General features: G+C 39.8%; 1 protein-coding gene across 8 annotated transcripts in view; it reads left to right on the top strand.

Moving 5' to 3' along the window:
* The window catches only part of LOC121271737 (RNA binding protein fox-1 homolog 1-like), a 312,146-nt gene that overhangs the window by 260,426 nt on the left and 34,287 nt on the right, over positions 1-17,433 (top strand). For all 8 annotated transcript variants that reach the window (XR_005941752.1, XM_041177947.1, XM_041177944.1 and 5 more), the window contains one exon: positions 13,955-14,047. Coding sequence is in view for 7 of the 8 variants with exons in the window: in XM_041177947.1 (XP_041033881.1) it covers positions 13,955-14,047 (93 nt within the window). In the remaining variant the exon portion in view is untranslated. The remainder of the gene's footprint in view (positions 1-13,954; positions 14,048-17,433) is intronic.

The raw sequence follows: 17,433 nt of genomic DNA, 5'->3' as shown, positions 1-17,433 counted from the left end.
AGGCTGCTTTAGTGATTGGAAGCCAGTGTCCAGTGGCATACCAGTGTGCTGGGTCCCCTATTATTTGTCATTTATATGAAAGACATAGGTGACTATGTGGGGGGTAGGATTAGTAAGTTTGCGGATGACACAAAGATTGGCCAGGTGGTTAACAGTGAGGTTGAGTGTCTTGGGCTACAGGAAGATATAGACGGGATGGTCAAATGGGCAGATAAGTGGCAGATGGAATTTAACTCTGAAAAGTGTGAGGCGATACACTTTGGAAGGAGTAATTTGACAAGGAAATATTCAATGAATGGCATGACACTAGGAAGTTCTGACGAACAAAGGGACACTTGCCTTTATCAATCAAGGCATAGATTACAAAAGTAGGGAGGTCATGTTGGAGTGGTATAGAACCTTAGTGAGGCCACAGCTGGAGTACTGTGTGCAGTTCTGGACGCCACATTATAGGAAGGATGTGATTGTACTGGAGGGGGTGCAGAGGAGATTCACCAGGATGTTGCCTGGGATGAGACATTTAAGTTATGAAGAGAGGTTGGATAGACTTATGGTGAGGGGCAGGAAATTTAGGAGGGATGTGAGGAAAACCTTTTTTACCCAGAGGGTGGTGATGGTCTGGAATGCACTGCCTGGGAGAGTGGTGGAGGTGGGTTGCCTCACATCCTTTAAAAAGTAGCTAGATGAGCACTGGCACGTCATAACATTCAAGGCTATGGCCAAGTACTGGTAAATGGGATTAGGTAGGTCAGGTGTTTCTCACATGTTGGTGCAGATTCGATGGGCCAAAGGGCCTCTTCTGCACTCTGTGATTCTGTGATGTTACGATGACCTGAAAAGTCAATTTAACTGGTTTCTATATTGGCATTTGTTGCTTTTACTGCAAGCCTTTTGGAAGCTGATTCAGAGTCAGTGACTTAGTATTCTGCACTGAAAACTAGGTCTGCAATTTGTGCATCAGACTCTTAACAGAATAGCAGAATGGGTGAAACTAACAATAAACACAGGGATAAAAACAAAAAACTACAAATGCTGGAAATCCAAAACAAAAACAGAATTACCTGGAAAAACTCAGTAGGTCTGGCAGCATCGGCAGAGAAGAAAAGAGTTGACGTTTCGAGTCCTCATGACCCTTCAACAGTTCTGTTGCAGGGTCATGAGGACTCGAAACGTCAGCTCTTTTCTTCTCTGCCGATGCTGCCAGACCTGCTGAGATTTTCCAGGTAATTCTGTTTTTGTAATAAACACAGGGAAATTGGTGCATGGAGTCAATTATTTGTTGTCTATATAAAATAAAAGGTAAATGTAATTTGAACCAACAGCAAACATTGTGACTCCTTTATCTAGTGATTTAAAATCTATTAATGATTTCTGCTCAGCATTTAAAAAAAGTTTAAGAACCTCCATTTGAAACTTGTTTTCCTTAAATAGATAAGTTTGTATGTTTACATTGAAGAGGTGTTCCTGATAGCAGCAATTGTCTTGCCATCAGTAGCATTCTGTAATGTAAATATAAATACCCAACATCATTGTGGATTATTCAATCAGCCGTTATGTCTCCATTTTTAAAAAAAAATTATACAAGCGGAGCCAGGCACCCTTTTTAGTTTAGGAATCACATGTCTCCACCAGGCATCAATTTAAAGCAGCAGTATAAAAGATTGCAGATCCCCAGAATTTTTCATTAGAATATAATGGCCTGGAGAGAGACAGTAACCTTGAAGGAAGCTGCCTACAAAGATTTAGTGACCTCTGTGGGGTGAATTTCAACATTCCAACATTAATTTGAATCTGGCACCAAGTCAAGGGAATCTCCAGGCATCCGGCAACAATGGTGTCATCAAGCAGTGTCAGCAACCATCCACATTGAAGGATTCTCACACAGCAAATCGGAAAGTAAAATGCACCAATTGTCCTTCACTTTTTAATAAATTTTACAGAGCGAAGTAAAGACTGGGACATACATATTGGGAGCTGAAATATGAAATATCAATTTTTTTAAAAATATTTATATTTAAAAATGATTTTATCAGAATGGAAAGATTTGGCATTCTACAAATATGAAATTAGTTTTAAAGGGCCATAGAGATTTTTCAGCAGCTTAGTGCTTTGTTAAAACCCAAGTTACACCCAATTAATAAGGTTTTAGCAGCTTTTAAAATGACATAATAGCATAAAAGGGAAGGTATCATCAGTTTGGTGATTTCTATGTGGGGGCTTTCAACAGCCTGTCCTCTGGGAGACTAACCTCTGAATTTCCACTTTTAACTGATGCATGTGTTGCTGTCAGTTTCCAGAGTGATAGTGTCAAACGCTGACAGTTTTGCTATCATTACAGCTGCAAAGTCACTAGTGCCATGAGCTAGCTATTCACAAGGATTGGGTTAAGCTGTCCACATCTGATCACTATCCTGTAACTCCAGTAGAAAGTAGGAATGTGGACATTTAGTGAAACAGAATTGGATTTGCCTGTCATGTATCTCATGGCTCATTAGCTTGTTGGTACATACTACCTGGCACACAGTTGAACAAGGTTCTCTAGACTGCGACTAGCACATGTGGAACAGTATGACAGCAAAAGTAACAAATTCAGGAAAGGGAAAAATAATAATTAGCGATAAATAGTAATTGAAAAATATTTAATATGTTGAGTTTGTATTTGGAGTTGGAAATTTCTTTATAATTTTTTGTTATCCATCACAACTTTCAAGAGTCTTAAATTTTTTTTGGGGGGGAAGGGGAGAGATGACTGTAGTTTTACTTATTGTGATATGCCAAATGTGATTTATGAAAAATGTTTGTGTATATTGGCTATTTTTATTACTGCTTTTTGAAATGTTTTTAAAGAGAAGGTTCTCCTTTCTGTTGTCCTGTACAGCAAGTTCAAAAAAATTTAAAGACAAGTTCGCTCCTCAGTGTTATGTGCTATGGAGTTCTGGGATATGAGTAGGTGCTGATAATTAACAAATACTGGACTCCTGATCTGCCTTCTCTCACTCACCCAGCTGAAACCATTCTTGTAGACCTTCTAGTATTGGGGGCTTAAATGAATTAAAGTGGATTATGAATTTGCAAAAGCCAGATTGTGAGTTTTAAAGTATAGGAAACGTTTTACCCCATAGCTATGGATACCTATCCTTTTGGGGAACTCCTTTTCTCTTCAGCATCTCTGTGACTTGTATGCAGGGGGATCACAGACATCACAGAGCTGCTCCATTCACTGCAGAACAATCTGTGGTTCGACCCAGCCTGGGAACCAGTTGAATCCAGACAACCCCCACGAGTACCAGTGTTGCAGATCTTTGAGTAAAGTAGCAGGACTCTGAGACTGGAAAATCACAGATGAACTTATACTCCCTCTAGACATTCATATCCCTTTCTGATTTTGTACAAAGTACAATAACCACCTTGGGTCCTCCTTGATTTTAAGCAACTGTACAGGCCAGAAAATTGGGATATTCTCTCTTTAAAGCAAAACAGATTTGAAATATATTTTAAATTTTAATCGTTTCTGTTTCTATCTTTATGGTGGGTGGGAGGGTGGTACTAGTAGCATTGAAGTCAGAATGTGATTTGATTGGTTATGTTTGTTTTTCCAGAAATACAGGGGACCAATCGCCACACAGTATTGAGATGTTTTATATGATTTACTGTCTCACTATAACCACTTCATGCTAAAAAGGGTTAGGAAAACCATGTTATTTTAGTTCCTTTCCTTTTGATTTTATGACTAATGAAGCAACATTTTTAATACTGAGATATAAATATTTCTGGTGACAGATTTGACCAGATTCCCCGCACCTTTTGCTTTTAATCGTGAATTTCACAGCTGTCTTTGCATAGTTGCTATTCTGTACAATGGGTCCTTGGAATCGACCACAGATATCTAGCTCATGAAGACACACTATGCATTGGTGTGCTTGCTGTTTATGGTATCTGTGTCACCATTGCTAACCATGTCGAAACTGCTCTGATTGGGAGAAATCAAGCTGAATTGATGATTAGGAGTGGCTTGCAAGAATATCCAGGGATCCTCAGTCTGGATAAAATCATTGCTAAAATGGACACCAGAGTGACATTTAAACTAAATAGTGGTCAGTGAAGTATTTCAACTAAAAATGTTTGGGAAATTAATGTTCATTCTTCTACTGAATATATTTTTCTTTGGTAATTTTATTTTACCCTTTTATTGAAGCTACTGACACCTTGCTGAGTGATGGTTGCAAGGACACCTTCCAGTAGCTCAATTAAGCACTGCTAATTTCTATTTAAACCTAAACAATAAATATTGTAAGGCTATTTGACTCAAGTGATCAAACCATCATCTAGTTTGATTATGCTTAAATTTTAACTTTTTTTAAAGAAATAAAGTTCCCATTGGTAACTGTGCCATTAATTTAACTTACCAAAATGAATCAGTATCTTTCACTGATTGCAGATGAAGGCATTGCCATAATTTTAAATTATCCCATGCTACTACCATATCTGTGCTGAGTTAGTTGATCTCACCAGGGAAGCAGCTAAAATGTAAATAGCAACCCCAGAGTCCCATAGGGAGGTGGGGGAGGGGAAGGAAACTTCCCATAGTTCCAGCTCCTGATTGCTGTTCAGTATTCACAGTATTGGCATCTAGTGAGGACAGGATCAGATTTGGCTGCAGTGCTTTTGAGATCAAAAAACTTGCCAAAATTAACTGCCTAGACTAAAGGAAGGCAGCCAGTACCCATGGAACCATGCTCAAACAATCAACATTGCTTGTAGACAAGAAATTTGGGGGAGAAAGTAATTTAGAATAAATCCTAGTAGATAAATGATAGGATACTTCACAATGCTGGAGTTCTCCCATGTTAATATGTTGAGGAAGATCTTACATGATTGCTGAAATGTCATAATTTAACGGCTGCATTAATCTAAAACATATTATCTCCTGTGATAATTGTAATGTGTTTCTAAGCAAATCACAGCCATTTCAGTTTTAAGGTGAATTTTTGTTCATGGAAATTTATAAAAGTGCAGGACATTTGACAAAGAAAGCAAAAATGAGAAATCTTTTACCTAATTTTTATCCAAACAGTTGGTTGCTAGTTCAGAACTTGAGTATTGCTGAAAAGAAAGACATGTCGCCAAAGCTTTTTGTCTTGCACTCATCAGGAGAAATTATCAACCAGTCATTGGGACACACGGCTTATGTACCTGGCATTGCAGGCTTGACTCAGAAATAGAGCACATCAAAGGTATCCTGGCTATCCTGACCAGATCATTTGTTTGCTGTGTGTTGTGCAAACTCACAAATGGACCAAAGGCTGCCACTTTTGGACCTGAAAAGACTACCTCAAACTACCTTGGAAAGGCAAAGTATCCGATCAATTTGAACAGGTTAAGCAAGTCGTTTCATGCTGCTACTATGCAGTGGCTACGCAAGTGGTATTTTCCACTAACAGGATGCTTCTGTCAGTCCAAGAAGACTTTCTGCCTACCACACAATTGAGCAACATCTTCTATGAATTTCAGTGCCAGTGTGTTTCTCTGGCTGTTTGTAGTAGGCAAAGTGCAGACTGTACTGAAGTAGTCTGTGCTTGCAAAACCCAAAGCACAACATCTAGTGTTAAATGTGATTCTGCGATTGGAAACACTTGCTGAACAACCTTGAGTGTGCTAATAGCTACACTAAGAACCAATTTAAAATAATCAGTCAAGCTCATAACTTGACTCATCATACACAGGGACCCATCTCTGCAACAAAAGGAAAATGTTCAAGCCTCGCACCTTTTTTGAATTACCCCGGAGCTTGGGAAGCCGAGAGTTCCCCATTGCTTTGTCAATGCCTTTGCCATTCAGAGTCTTGCCAACAAGCCAGCACCATTTTCTCCTGCAGAATAAATTGTTGTGATCATTTGAAATTTGGCATTCTTGCATTTGTCCTGATAAGTTCAAGACAAAAAGCTTCAGCAACATGTCTCTTTTCAGTAATGATTTTTATCCAATTAATCAGGTTTAGTATAATCCTCATGAGCATAAATGAGAGTTAGCTCTATTAGTCACGTTATAAAATATACAGAACTACGATTAAATCGACCTGGGTTATACCATTTCTTAGCTTTCTTGACTGGAGGAGTCCGTTCCATTCAAGTGCTGTACTAGATGAATGGAGTGAATTGAAGTACCTTGTAGTTCGTGGTCTTCTTTGCTCCAGGTATTGGTGCTTGGTTTTCTCTGACTGGGTCTGGACTGCTGATTGGCCTACAGCTCTGTTGGTCAAGAATAGAGAGAAGAGATCAATTGGAGCTCCCAGGGATTCCAGATTGGATAATGCTTTGCCTTGATAATTAGTCAATAGCAGATTCTTTAAAATGGTCTGTAGTTCGAGCAAAGATTTTTTGGTATCATCTGTGAGATCTGAGGTCAGGGGAACTGATTCTTGCAAACGGCTTCAAGTCATTTACAGATGATGAATAAGGTTGTAGATGAAAATCCTCTAACGCAGCATGAAAACAACTACCCTCGACCAATCACTTCAAGCATGATTGTTTTTTGCTGCTGAAACTGTGTTTATTATGTGCACTGTGGTATATTGGGGATATAGTGCATGTATTCTTATGGGTTAAATTGTGTTTTCTGTCTATGAACACATATAGGAGTATCGCCTTTTTTTTTTGATTTCTCGTTTTTATATTTGTATCTAGTAACATTTATTTATCATTCTTCTGCAGGGGTTGTTGATCTACTTTTTGACACTGCTCATCTGTTGCTTGTATTTATTGCAGTTCTGAGGCCAGATTAAAACAACGAGTTACTTGGGCTACCTCCATTACACCTTCCTACAACTATTTACCAGTAACTTGCCAAAGCTTACCTAAATGGTCTTTGTATAGGCCCTAACTCCAAAGAATAAAATTCATGTATATTAAATCATTAATTAGTTTCTACTGAAATGCCATAGGCTTCAATGTCCACGTCGTGTCCAAAGCTGGCTAAGTCAATCTTTGTGTGTGCTAAATTGAGGGGAGTTGATTTTGGGAATAGTTAGATCTAAATTTCTGCCATCTGCGCAAAATGGAGTTCTTTAACAGCTGCTGATGCGGGCAAGGGGTGGGGGATGGATTGATTTCTGGAGTGAGGGTGAGTTTTACATTTCCAGTCTGCATGTTGCCAGGTATATATGATGAGCCAATGTTTTAGATTTCCTGAACTTTTATGTTTTATTCTTCTAAATTCTAGTGATTTCCCCTCTGGTTCTCTCCTTCCCTTCTACTGGTATGCATTTCTGCTTGGTGCATTTTCCATATTACAACAAAAATTACATTTAGAGAAGAAAGGGAGAACTTAATGTTATTGAGTGCCTTTTGCATCCTTGGGGCATCTCAACAGCGCTATACAGCCAGTGAACTATAGTGAATTTATGCACAGCAAGGTCATACAAGCAGCAATGAGATAAATGACCAGTGTATCTCTCTTGGCATTGGTTGAGGGATTTGTGTATGCCAGAACATCAGGAGAACTTCCCTTTTTATTTTGAATATTCATAGAATATCCTCACTTCACAGTGCTCAAGTTTTGTGTCATCTGCAAATTTTGAAATTGTGTCCTGCGCACCCAAGTCTAAGTCATTAATATAATTTAGAAAAGCAGTTGTCCTAATAATGATCTCTGGGCAGCCCCATTATATGCCTTCCAACAGTCCGAAAATAACACTTTACCACTACTGTGTTTCCTGTCACACGGTCAACTTTGTATCCATGCCACCACTGTCCTTTTATTCCATAGACTTTAACTTCACTGACAAGCGTGCTATGTGGCACCTTATCAAACACCTTTAGAAGTCCATGGCCAGAATTTTCCAGTCGGTGATTGGGGGCGGGGCTGATAGGCTAATTAAGATCATTAAAGACCTGCCCGTCCAACCTTAAGGTTGGGGGGCAGGCCAGGAGCCCCAGCAGGCTTCTGATAATACATGAAACCGCATCCACTGGCAGGATGAGGTTTCATGTCCGTTTTTTTAAAATTTAATAAAGATTATGTCGTTTTTATTGACATGTCCCATCTTGTGTGACATGTTAATAATATTTTTATTTTTCTATTTTTTTAAGTTTTTTACACTGTCACTAATCTCCCTGAGACAGCACTTAGTCTCGGGGAGCAGTGTGCTCTTTCGCGTGCATGCGCGAAAGAGTGCACTTGACAGCTCGTCGGGAAGGCCAAGGCCCGCCCACTCTCAATGGCGGCGGGGGTCAGCTGTCTGCCTGCTGCCGAGCCGATGGGGCCCACATGCCCACCAAAGGCAAAATTCTGCCCCATGTATACCACATCCAGTGCATTACCCTCATCAGCTCTGTTACCTCAAGTTAATTAACCACAATTTTTCTTTAACAAATCTGGGCTGGCTTTCCTTAATTAATCCACATGTGTCCAAGTGACTGTTAATTTTGACCCAGACTATTATATCTATAGAAAATTCTCCCACCACTGAGATTAATCTGACTGGCCTGCAGTTGCTGGGCTTATCCTTCCACTCCTGTTCAAAAAAGGGTGTAACATTTGCAGTTTTCCAAAGCTCTGCATCACCCCTGTATCTAAGAGGATAGGAAGATTATGGCCTGTGCCTCTACAAAAATTTGCACTCTTACTTCCCTTAGCATCCTTGGAGCATCTGATCTTGTCCTGGGACTTGTCAACTTTAAGTACAATCAGATTCTCTAATACTTCATTTTCATCAATTTTTAACTCATCCAGCATCTCAGTTATCTCCCTTATACTTCAGCAACATCTTCTTTCTTGGTAAAGACAGATGCAAAGTATTCATTTAGTAACTTAGCCACATTCTCTGCCTCCATGCTTAAATCCTCTTTTTGGTGTCTAATAAGCCCCACTCCTCCCTTTTACTATTTATATGTCTATGGAAGACTTTTGGATTCCCTTTTATGTTAGCTCCCAGTTTCTTCCCCTACACTCTCTTTTCTTCTTTTATTTCTTTTTTTCACTTCCCTTGTGAACCTTCTGTATTTAGCTTGGTTATCACTTATATTATCAACCTCATATCCATATAAGCATCTTTTTCTCTTTCATCTTAATCTCTATCTCTTTGTCATCCAGTGAGCTCTGCTTTGGTTGTACTACCTTTCCCAGCTTGACTGCACCTGAACCATCTCCTCTAATGCAGCCCATTGTCGTTACAGTTTTGCCTGCCGATCTTTGATTCCAATTAACCTGGGCCATTGGAATGACAATTTAGTAGTTTTATTCTAGATTGCTCCTTGGGTTTCTCCATAGCTTACCTTCACCTTATGATACTATGATCATCATCCCCAAAATGTATTCCTACTGACACTTGATTTCCTTGTCCCATCTCAATGCTGATCCTGCAATGCCTCCTTCCTCATTTGGTTGGAAACTTAATGATCTAGAAAATTCTCCTGAACCCACTTAAGAAACTCTTTTCCCCTCTCTGCCTTTTATACTATTATTATCCCAGTCCATATTAATATAATTAAAGTCCCCAATTATTAAGACTGCATAGGTTTTGCATCTCTCTATAATGCCTTGCAAATTTGGTCCTCTATATCTTTTTCTCAAGGTGGTAGCCTACAGGATACACCTAGTAGTATATGGTACCTCTAATACTGCCCTTTCTTTCCTTCCCTATCTTTCTGAATTCCTCATATCCTGGAATATTTAGTACCCAGCCTTACCCTTTTTTGAGCCCAGTCCCCGTTATCACCACAACATCATAGTTTCATTTACCCAGCTGCACCTCCAGCTCACTAACCTTATTTACTACACTCCTTGCATTAACATACATGTATTGTTAAACCCAATTTAGTCCTTACTGCATTCTCCTTAATTTTGACCTTGCTACTCTAGTGCTATCTGTGTCTCCCAATTCTTTCTACACCTTGTTTTTCCTCCCAAATTCTGGTTCCCATCCCTTGCCAACTTGGTTTAAACTCTTCCCAATAGCACTAGTAACCCGCCCCGCAGGACATTGATCCTGGCTCTGTTGAGGTGCAACCCATTCGGCCCGTACAGGTTCCACCTCTCCCAGAACCAGTCTCAATGTCCCAGGAATGTAATGCTCTCCCTTCTGTACCATGTTTCCAGCTTCTCATTCATTTGATCTGTTTGCCTATGTCTATACTCACTAGTGCTTGGCATCGGGAGTAACCTGGAGATTATTGTTTTGACTTGGAACTATATTGCCGTTCCTTCATTGTCGCTCGGTCAAAATCCTGGAACTCCTTCCCTAACAGCACTGCAGGTGTATTTATACCACATGGACTGCAGCAGTTCAAGAAGGCAGCTCACCACCACCTTCTCTGGGGCAATTATGCATGGGCAATCAATGCTGGGATGCCCACATTCTGTGGAAAGAGAAAGAGATCCTGCTGCCAGGTTCCTCTCTGGCTCCCTAAAATCTGTTTGCTGGACCTCATCTCTCTTTGTCGTTGGTATTCATGACCTACGGTTGTTCACCCTCCCATCTCAGAGTGCCCTGTAGCTGCTCAGTGACATCTTTGACCTTGGCACCAGGGAGGCACGAGCACCTGTCTGTTCCGCTAACTATAGAATCTCCTACCACTGCTTTCCCAATCCTTCTCCTGTCCCACTGCTCAGCTGAGCCAGACATTTGTGCTGTGGACTTGGCTCTGACTGCACTTCCTGAAGGAATCAGAACACACTCTGGTATTCAGAATACGAGAAAATTTCTTGAGTTTCGAAGTGGAACAGGATATGCATTGAACGGGACTGATAGGCCATGTCATGCCTGACTAACTTCATAGAAATAAACTTAAGACTTAAATATACACTTGCCAGCCACTCACCAATCAGCTGGTACTGTTGTGATTACATCACTTTATAGGGAGGTTAATTTAAATAAAAAATAAGATTTACTTAGATTTAAGCCTACTTAAATATACCAAATTTAAAACTTAAAAAGCTATTAGGCAATTAACTTAATTTCTTAGTTTGACCCACTGACCTCATGTAGAGAAATAAAAAGAATGGTAATACTCACCAACCAATACCTACCCTGTGACATCATGCCTTTATTTTTATCCACTGGCTATACATTGCCTCTCCCCCTGCTACTACTCAGTTCTACACTGTCAAGATAATTTCTGATCAGAATACTTTCATCACCAGAGTTTTACTTTGATAAATAAACAGAATGTGGTCAGTTATTAAGGCTGAAGATAATTTTTCACCATGTATTTGGGCACAATAGTTGTTCTACAGTATTATGGTGTCTAGCATGATAGTCTTTGCATTGGTGATAGGCAGCAGGTACCCAATCCCCATGACGCTACCAGCGCATTATCCATATGTGAAGAGGGTGAACTGAGGTCCCTAGAGCTGCCGTCGGAGACAGTGCAAAGTCGGGGTCAACTTCCTCTTGACTGATTCAGTGGGCCCATTAGCACATTCAGCCAAAGCAAAACTTAAAAGAGTGTAGCTGGAACTGTTAGAACGTGGGTACTATCAACATCATAATGGCTTTAGTAATGGAGACTGCACAATGCATGAGAAGTAGATAAATATGACAAAATACAAATAATGTTTACTACTTATTGTATTTTTGCAGCAAAACAGAATTTGTGAATTGAGTTTCATTTTGAAATTCTGGATTTTTAAAATATGAATACTTATTAAAGACTACCATGTGATAGCATGTCATTAGCAAAACATAACATGGGACTTTCACTAAGACACACTGAAAATAACCTTTTGTAGATCGAAAAAAATTAAATGTAGCTGCTCAGTTGTCTTTAATTCTTATATTAAAATTAACCAGGTCTCTGCGTGTTGTTAAAAGGGCAACTATTTTATTAATTACCTTTGGGTGAAGTTTAACCTTTGTTAAGGTAGGGAATGACCTGTTTGGAATTAAATTTTTCAATTTTCAATTTTTTTTCCCACTTGATGTTTGTTGCATTGGATAGTCACAGGTACAGTGCTGGTTAAATACAGAGTAAAATTGCTTGCATATGTTTGAGCAGTACACCTCAGCCCCACTTTGTATTTTAAAATGCTCCTCTTGCTTCAACATATAGCATTGGAAGAATAACCTGTACTTCATTGTGACATTTCCATTTTCTATGCTCACCATCAAGATGACCTTGCTGAGTACATAGAATGATTGCTAGTTAAAGCTGAATTACATTTCATTTGTATTGTGGACTTCTGCCCATTAGGAACTGGATTGTGAGTGCCAAAACTAATTTCTCTTGGGGCCGTTATAGCTGTGAGAGGAGGCTTTCATGCCATCTGTCTGTGCTGGCTTGAACCCAGAATTCAGAGGTGAAAAGGACAGTGTTCTGACTGTGCCACACATTCCCCAAAACAGGGACTGCTTACAGTGTAGCTCCTGCAAGGCCTTGAATTATATGTGATTGGACCATTCCCTGTTAAAATATGCTGTGGTTTAGAGAGTCCAGGAATTGAGTGGTATTAGAAGTTGACTTCTGTTTGGTAGAATAGTTTGGGTGAAATAACTTCCACATGTTCATGGGGTAAATTATTGAAGCTCAGATAGTTCCTGGCTTTGCTGGCAAACATACAAATGCACCTCACCACTGACTGACTGCATCAGTATCTCTACAGCAGCCCCTTTCACACTATCAAAATTTAATTTCTTTGCACAAAAAATGTCCCTGATTATCTCACACTTGATTCATATTCTGAATATTTACAACCTGAGGTTTAGTTCTGTTGAGGCTTTCAGGATTTGTTTATTTTTTTCTACCTAGTTCAAAGTTCCAACTTTAATGTAACCAGTGGAAATCTAACTGGCTCCTTTCACAGTCTGTTCTGTGTTAGTTGAAAGTTGTCTCTCTTGCACACATTTAATTGAATTAACAGCAGTCTTCCAGGCATAAAAACTGATATGAAAATAGGGAATGGTATTAAGCAGGAATGTAGAGGGAGTTGCCTTTAGGTTTTTTACAGTTCAAAAGCCAAATGAGTGCTATTGATGAAACATTTTGATTTCTCATTATTATATTAATAATTTCTCATTATTATAATTACATTTTCACAAAAGAGTCAGTTTCTTTGGAATACTTGCTGTGTTTTTGTCTTTCAGTTTTTTTTTTCTGTCCATCTTTCCTAAAGGGATGATCCTTAACTGGTGTGTGATTCCACAGGCTCTGGCAGTTATCTGGTACTTGTCCAAGATGCTAGACATTTCGTGTTGCCAAGCTAATTGTTGGGAAGTTGCAGCTGAGCCTGATGCTTTCGTCTATTAATTTGATTTTCCGACAGAGGTCACTGGATAACAATCAGAAGCAGGACACCCTCACTGATTTCCTAACCCGGACCTAGCCAATGCAGCTTAGAAATAAACAAGCCATTAATCACCCACCAAAGCTCCACCTGAAATCAGTTGTAGTAACATAATACCCTGGTAGTACTACTGGCTCATGGCATGTGGTCTAGTGCAGCTGACAACAGCTAACTAAGCTTGTGAGACTCCTAGGACCACAGACAGCAAGATTTGTTAAATGAATGTTCATGGCTACTTTAGTGAAGCGGACCTTTAGCAAACCTTTAGTTCTATATAATGTGCACTTTGAGACACAATACGGTAGACCTATTTCTGAAATCACTGAGAAGAGTAAACACTAGTTATAGCACTCAGGAACACCTTACAAAAAGAGTAGTAACAATGTACTGACCTTGTGTGCTTTCAGAGATTCTGTATCTTGTTCTCTGCGGCTTTCATCCATCCCTTTCCTCCTACCCCCATAAAAAAGCTACCCCAATCTCCCAATTACTAATGAACAGCCCAAGTAACGAGTACAGTTTTGTTTGGCCTCGCCGCTTACTTTTTTTTATTTTTTAATTTTCCAAGAAACATGCATGAGGATGAGAGAGAAAAGTATTGCTGATTGTGGTCATGTACTTGTTCTATTTATAATGATGTGCATGTTGTTCTCCCCCCTTCTCCCGCCGCATGCAGGGATTCGGGTTCGTAACTTTCGAATCTAGTGCTGATGCCGACAGGGCGAGGGAGAAATTACACGGCACGGTGGTTGAGGGCCGTAAAATAGAGGTGCATGTCTTAAAAAAAAATTGTTTCCTTCTATACATTTATTTTAAATGTCTTGCCTCACCTTTTTATTTTATACACTGGTTGTTCGATGGTCATCATATGTGCGTCATTGTTCTAACTACCCCTTACCCCCAATCTCTTTCTTGCACTCTTTAATTTACACAGTAATTCCTGCAGCCTTGCTGACCAGAATTATGTTTGTGTTGTTTTTTTTTTGGCCTCTGTTGTGCAAGGCTCCTTTTCTATTTTGTTTATGCAATGAGAATGTCCAGTTTTACCTCTGTGTCTTTCAAAGCAGGGTGCAAGTAGGTTCCCCTTGTTTTCTGAGGTAAAACTACCGAAACACACAAAGAAGTGAGTCAGTTTTCTTCAATGCAGTGCTGAGGGGTAAATCCATCAGTGAAGCTAGCCTTTCCTCTTGTTAATGAGAGGTCCTGTAGAGCTTCTTTGGACTGCCTTTCGAAGCAGCTGCAGATAGCCTTCGATTAGTGGTCAAAACTACTAAAATGTTCAATGCTAAAGTAAATATTATCATGAATTATTAAAAGGTGAAAAATAGTATTAACATTATCACTACCCTTCCATTTAAAAACATGCTTGTGTAAAAATCTAGCTATTGGTTCCTGGGCCTCAGGTCTATTGCAAACCAGTTATATCTGCAAACAACTTGGAGTATGCTTGTCCAAAGATGGTCTAAAACCTTATTTATCTTTTGTGATTTTGGATAAAATTTTCTTAATTCCAAATGAATTTTAGATCTCAGATTTCCTCCTCAGCTCTGCCTTGTATGCAGACTGGTCTTTATGAATCATTTAAAGCCTTTTGAGTAAGATGTTTGCATATTTTGCTTTTTTTTATATTTCCCTCCTCGATGGTGTAGCGTTTAGGGCCCTTCACTTGAGTCACAGTAACCATGGTAACTATACATGCTGGCGATGGTACGCACGGGTAAGTGAACCAAGAAAAAACAAAACAAACGAACACAAAACAAAAAGGAAACCCATCTGCCATTTCACGTTTAACGCTACGAATGTGACTTGACTTGTCGTTTTCCCCCTTTCCAATGCTGTTTTTTGGTGCCGCCTGTACTGGATTGTACATATTTATTTATTTGTTTTTTTAAGCAGCCTGAGCTATATTTAGTAGTTGATTGATGGTGACTCCTACACATCTTACTCAGAGTTTTAACGACGGTTTTGCTGATTAATGCACCCTTTCTTTGTGTTTGTTTGTCCTTGTTCCCCCTCTCTTCCCCTTTCCTTGTATGTCACGCCTGTGAATGGTTACTCTGTTTCTCTGGGATTGTGCCTCCTTTTCTATTGGCTCAATGTGTGGCTTCTCCAATGGTTCTTGGCCCTCTTTTGGTGCTCATGTTGCACACTGCTGGAAAACTGACTTTTGCCCCTCACCTAATGTTTAAAATCCTTCACTACTATCTTTTATTTTAAATTTTTTAATGTTTTTTTTGCATGTTCCTTGTTTCATTGTTTTGTTCCATGGTTTTTAGATACGTTTGTGTGTGGCCAAACAAAGGTAAACCTTGTACTTCTCAGGCTAATAATTGTGTGGAGACTTGATGAGTGAGTGTATTTTGAAAAGTGTTCTGATTGAGTCCATTGTTCCTGACAAAGCCCCTGCTCAAAGACTACCCATTTACAGTGACTTTTAATAAAAAAATAAACTGCTGCTTTTTCTTCGAACGTAATTTTTATTCTAAACTAAAAACATGGGAAAACATCTTTCAAAATGACATCAATTTTTCTCTACTTTGGAAGTATTCCTTAAATTAGAAGACGTTCCATTGTCTGATATTTTTTTTAATTCTCTCCTGCAGGTGCTGATTCATTCTGGCTTACTGTTTCAAAGCCACTAGCAGCTCTCTAGTACCTCACCAAAGTGGCACTATTCACCTGTGAGGCTAGAGTGTCATGAGGCTGTTCGGTTGTGAAGGGGCATCACAGCTCAGCCTGATCTTTCCCTCGCCTGACATTCACGTGTATGCACTGCCAGGAAAGGTCACTGGATAGCTGCAGTGAGAGATTATTGACTGATTCTCTCCTTTCTTAATCCCACTGACATTGACACCAATTGCTAAAGTGCCCTTGCTGCCAAACTTGCCAAGATTGGCATTTTCTGATACCTAAATTGAATATGGGACCTTCCAGCTCTATATGGATGTGTGATGTTTGCCCATTGAATCAGTTGAGAGCATATTTTTCAATTTTTCCTACTCTATTTAAGTGTAATTTATAAAGCATTGAATGTTAGCCTTAATCATATTCAAGCATTAACCATATTCAGGTCACAAGATGAATAAGATGGAATGACAATGCAAAAGTGCTCCCTAATGGCATTGGCCTTACTGCTAATGAGGGACAGGTAAGAGCCTGGAACTGTAATGGCTGGACGAAGCTGGTATTGGCAGCATCCTCTGAGCATTACCAGTGTTTTCGGCATTACCTTTGTTGAATCCACCACTATCAACATCCTGGGGTTACCATTGACCAGAAACTGAAATGGACTAGTCATAAAAATACTCTGGCTACAAGAGCAGGTCAGGGGCTGGAAATCCTTCGACGAGTAACTCCACTCCTGACTTCCCAAAGCGTGTCCACCATCTACAAGGCACAAATCAGGAGTGTGTTGGAATACTGCCCACTTGCTTGGATGAGTGCCGCTCCAGCAACACTGAAGAAGCACAACACCATCCAGGACAAAGGAGCCTTCTTGATTGGCACCCCATCCACAAACGTTCACTCCCTCCACTACCGACATGCAGTGTATATCATCTACAAGATGCACTGCAGGAACTCACCAAGCCTCTTTAGACAGCACCTTCCAAACCCCCGACCACTACCATCAAGAAGGACAAGGGCAGCAGACACATGGGAATGCCACCAGCATAAGTTCCCCTCCAAAGTACTCAGCATCCTGACTTGGAAATATATCACTGTCCTTCACTGTTGTTGGGTCAAAATCCTGGAACTCCCTCCCTAACAGCATTGTGGGTGTACCTACACCTCATGGACTGCAGCGGTTCAAGAAGGCAGCTCACACCACCTTCTCAAGGGCAATTAGGGATGGGCAATAAATGCTGGCTTAGCCAGCGATGTCCACACCCCATCAATGAATAAAAAAATGCCCCTAGACCATGATAATAGTCAAACATAACTCAGCAGTTAATCCTTTTAGTACAATATCCCTTATATAATTCTGTGTTTATTTAAGGTAAAAGAGTAATCTCGATCCTATCAGATCAGGGAAACATGATTCTACCTGGTGTAGTTAGTTCCCCTCACCCCAAACTTCCCCAAATCCTAGTTTATTGAAAGACAAACATATTATAACTTTTTTGAGAGCAATTGTAGTTTTAATTGCTAAGCAAA

The sequence above is a fragment of the Carcharodon carcharias genome, chromosome 31 (genome assembly GCF_017639515.1).
Source record: "Carcharodon carcharias isolate sCarCar2 chromosome 31, sCarCar2.pri, whole genome shotgun sequence".
Classification (NCBI taxonomy): Eukaryota; Metazoa; Chordata; class Chondrichthyes; order Lamniformes; family Lamnidae; genus Carcharodon; species Carcharodon carcharias.
Note: the sequence above shows the minus strand (reverse complement) of the source record. Positions and strands in the feature narration are given on the sequence as shown.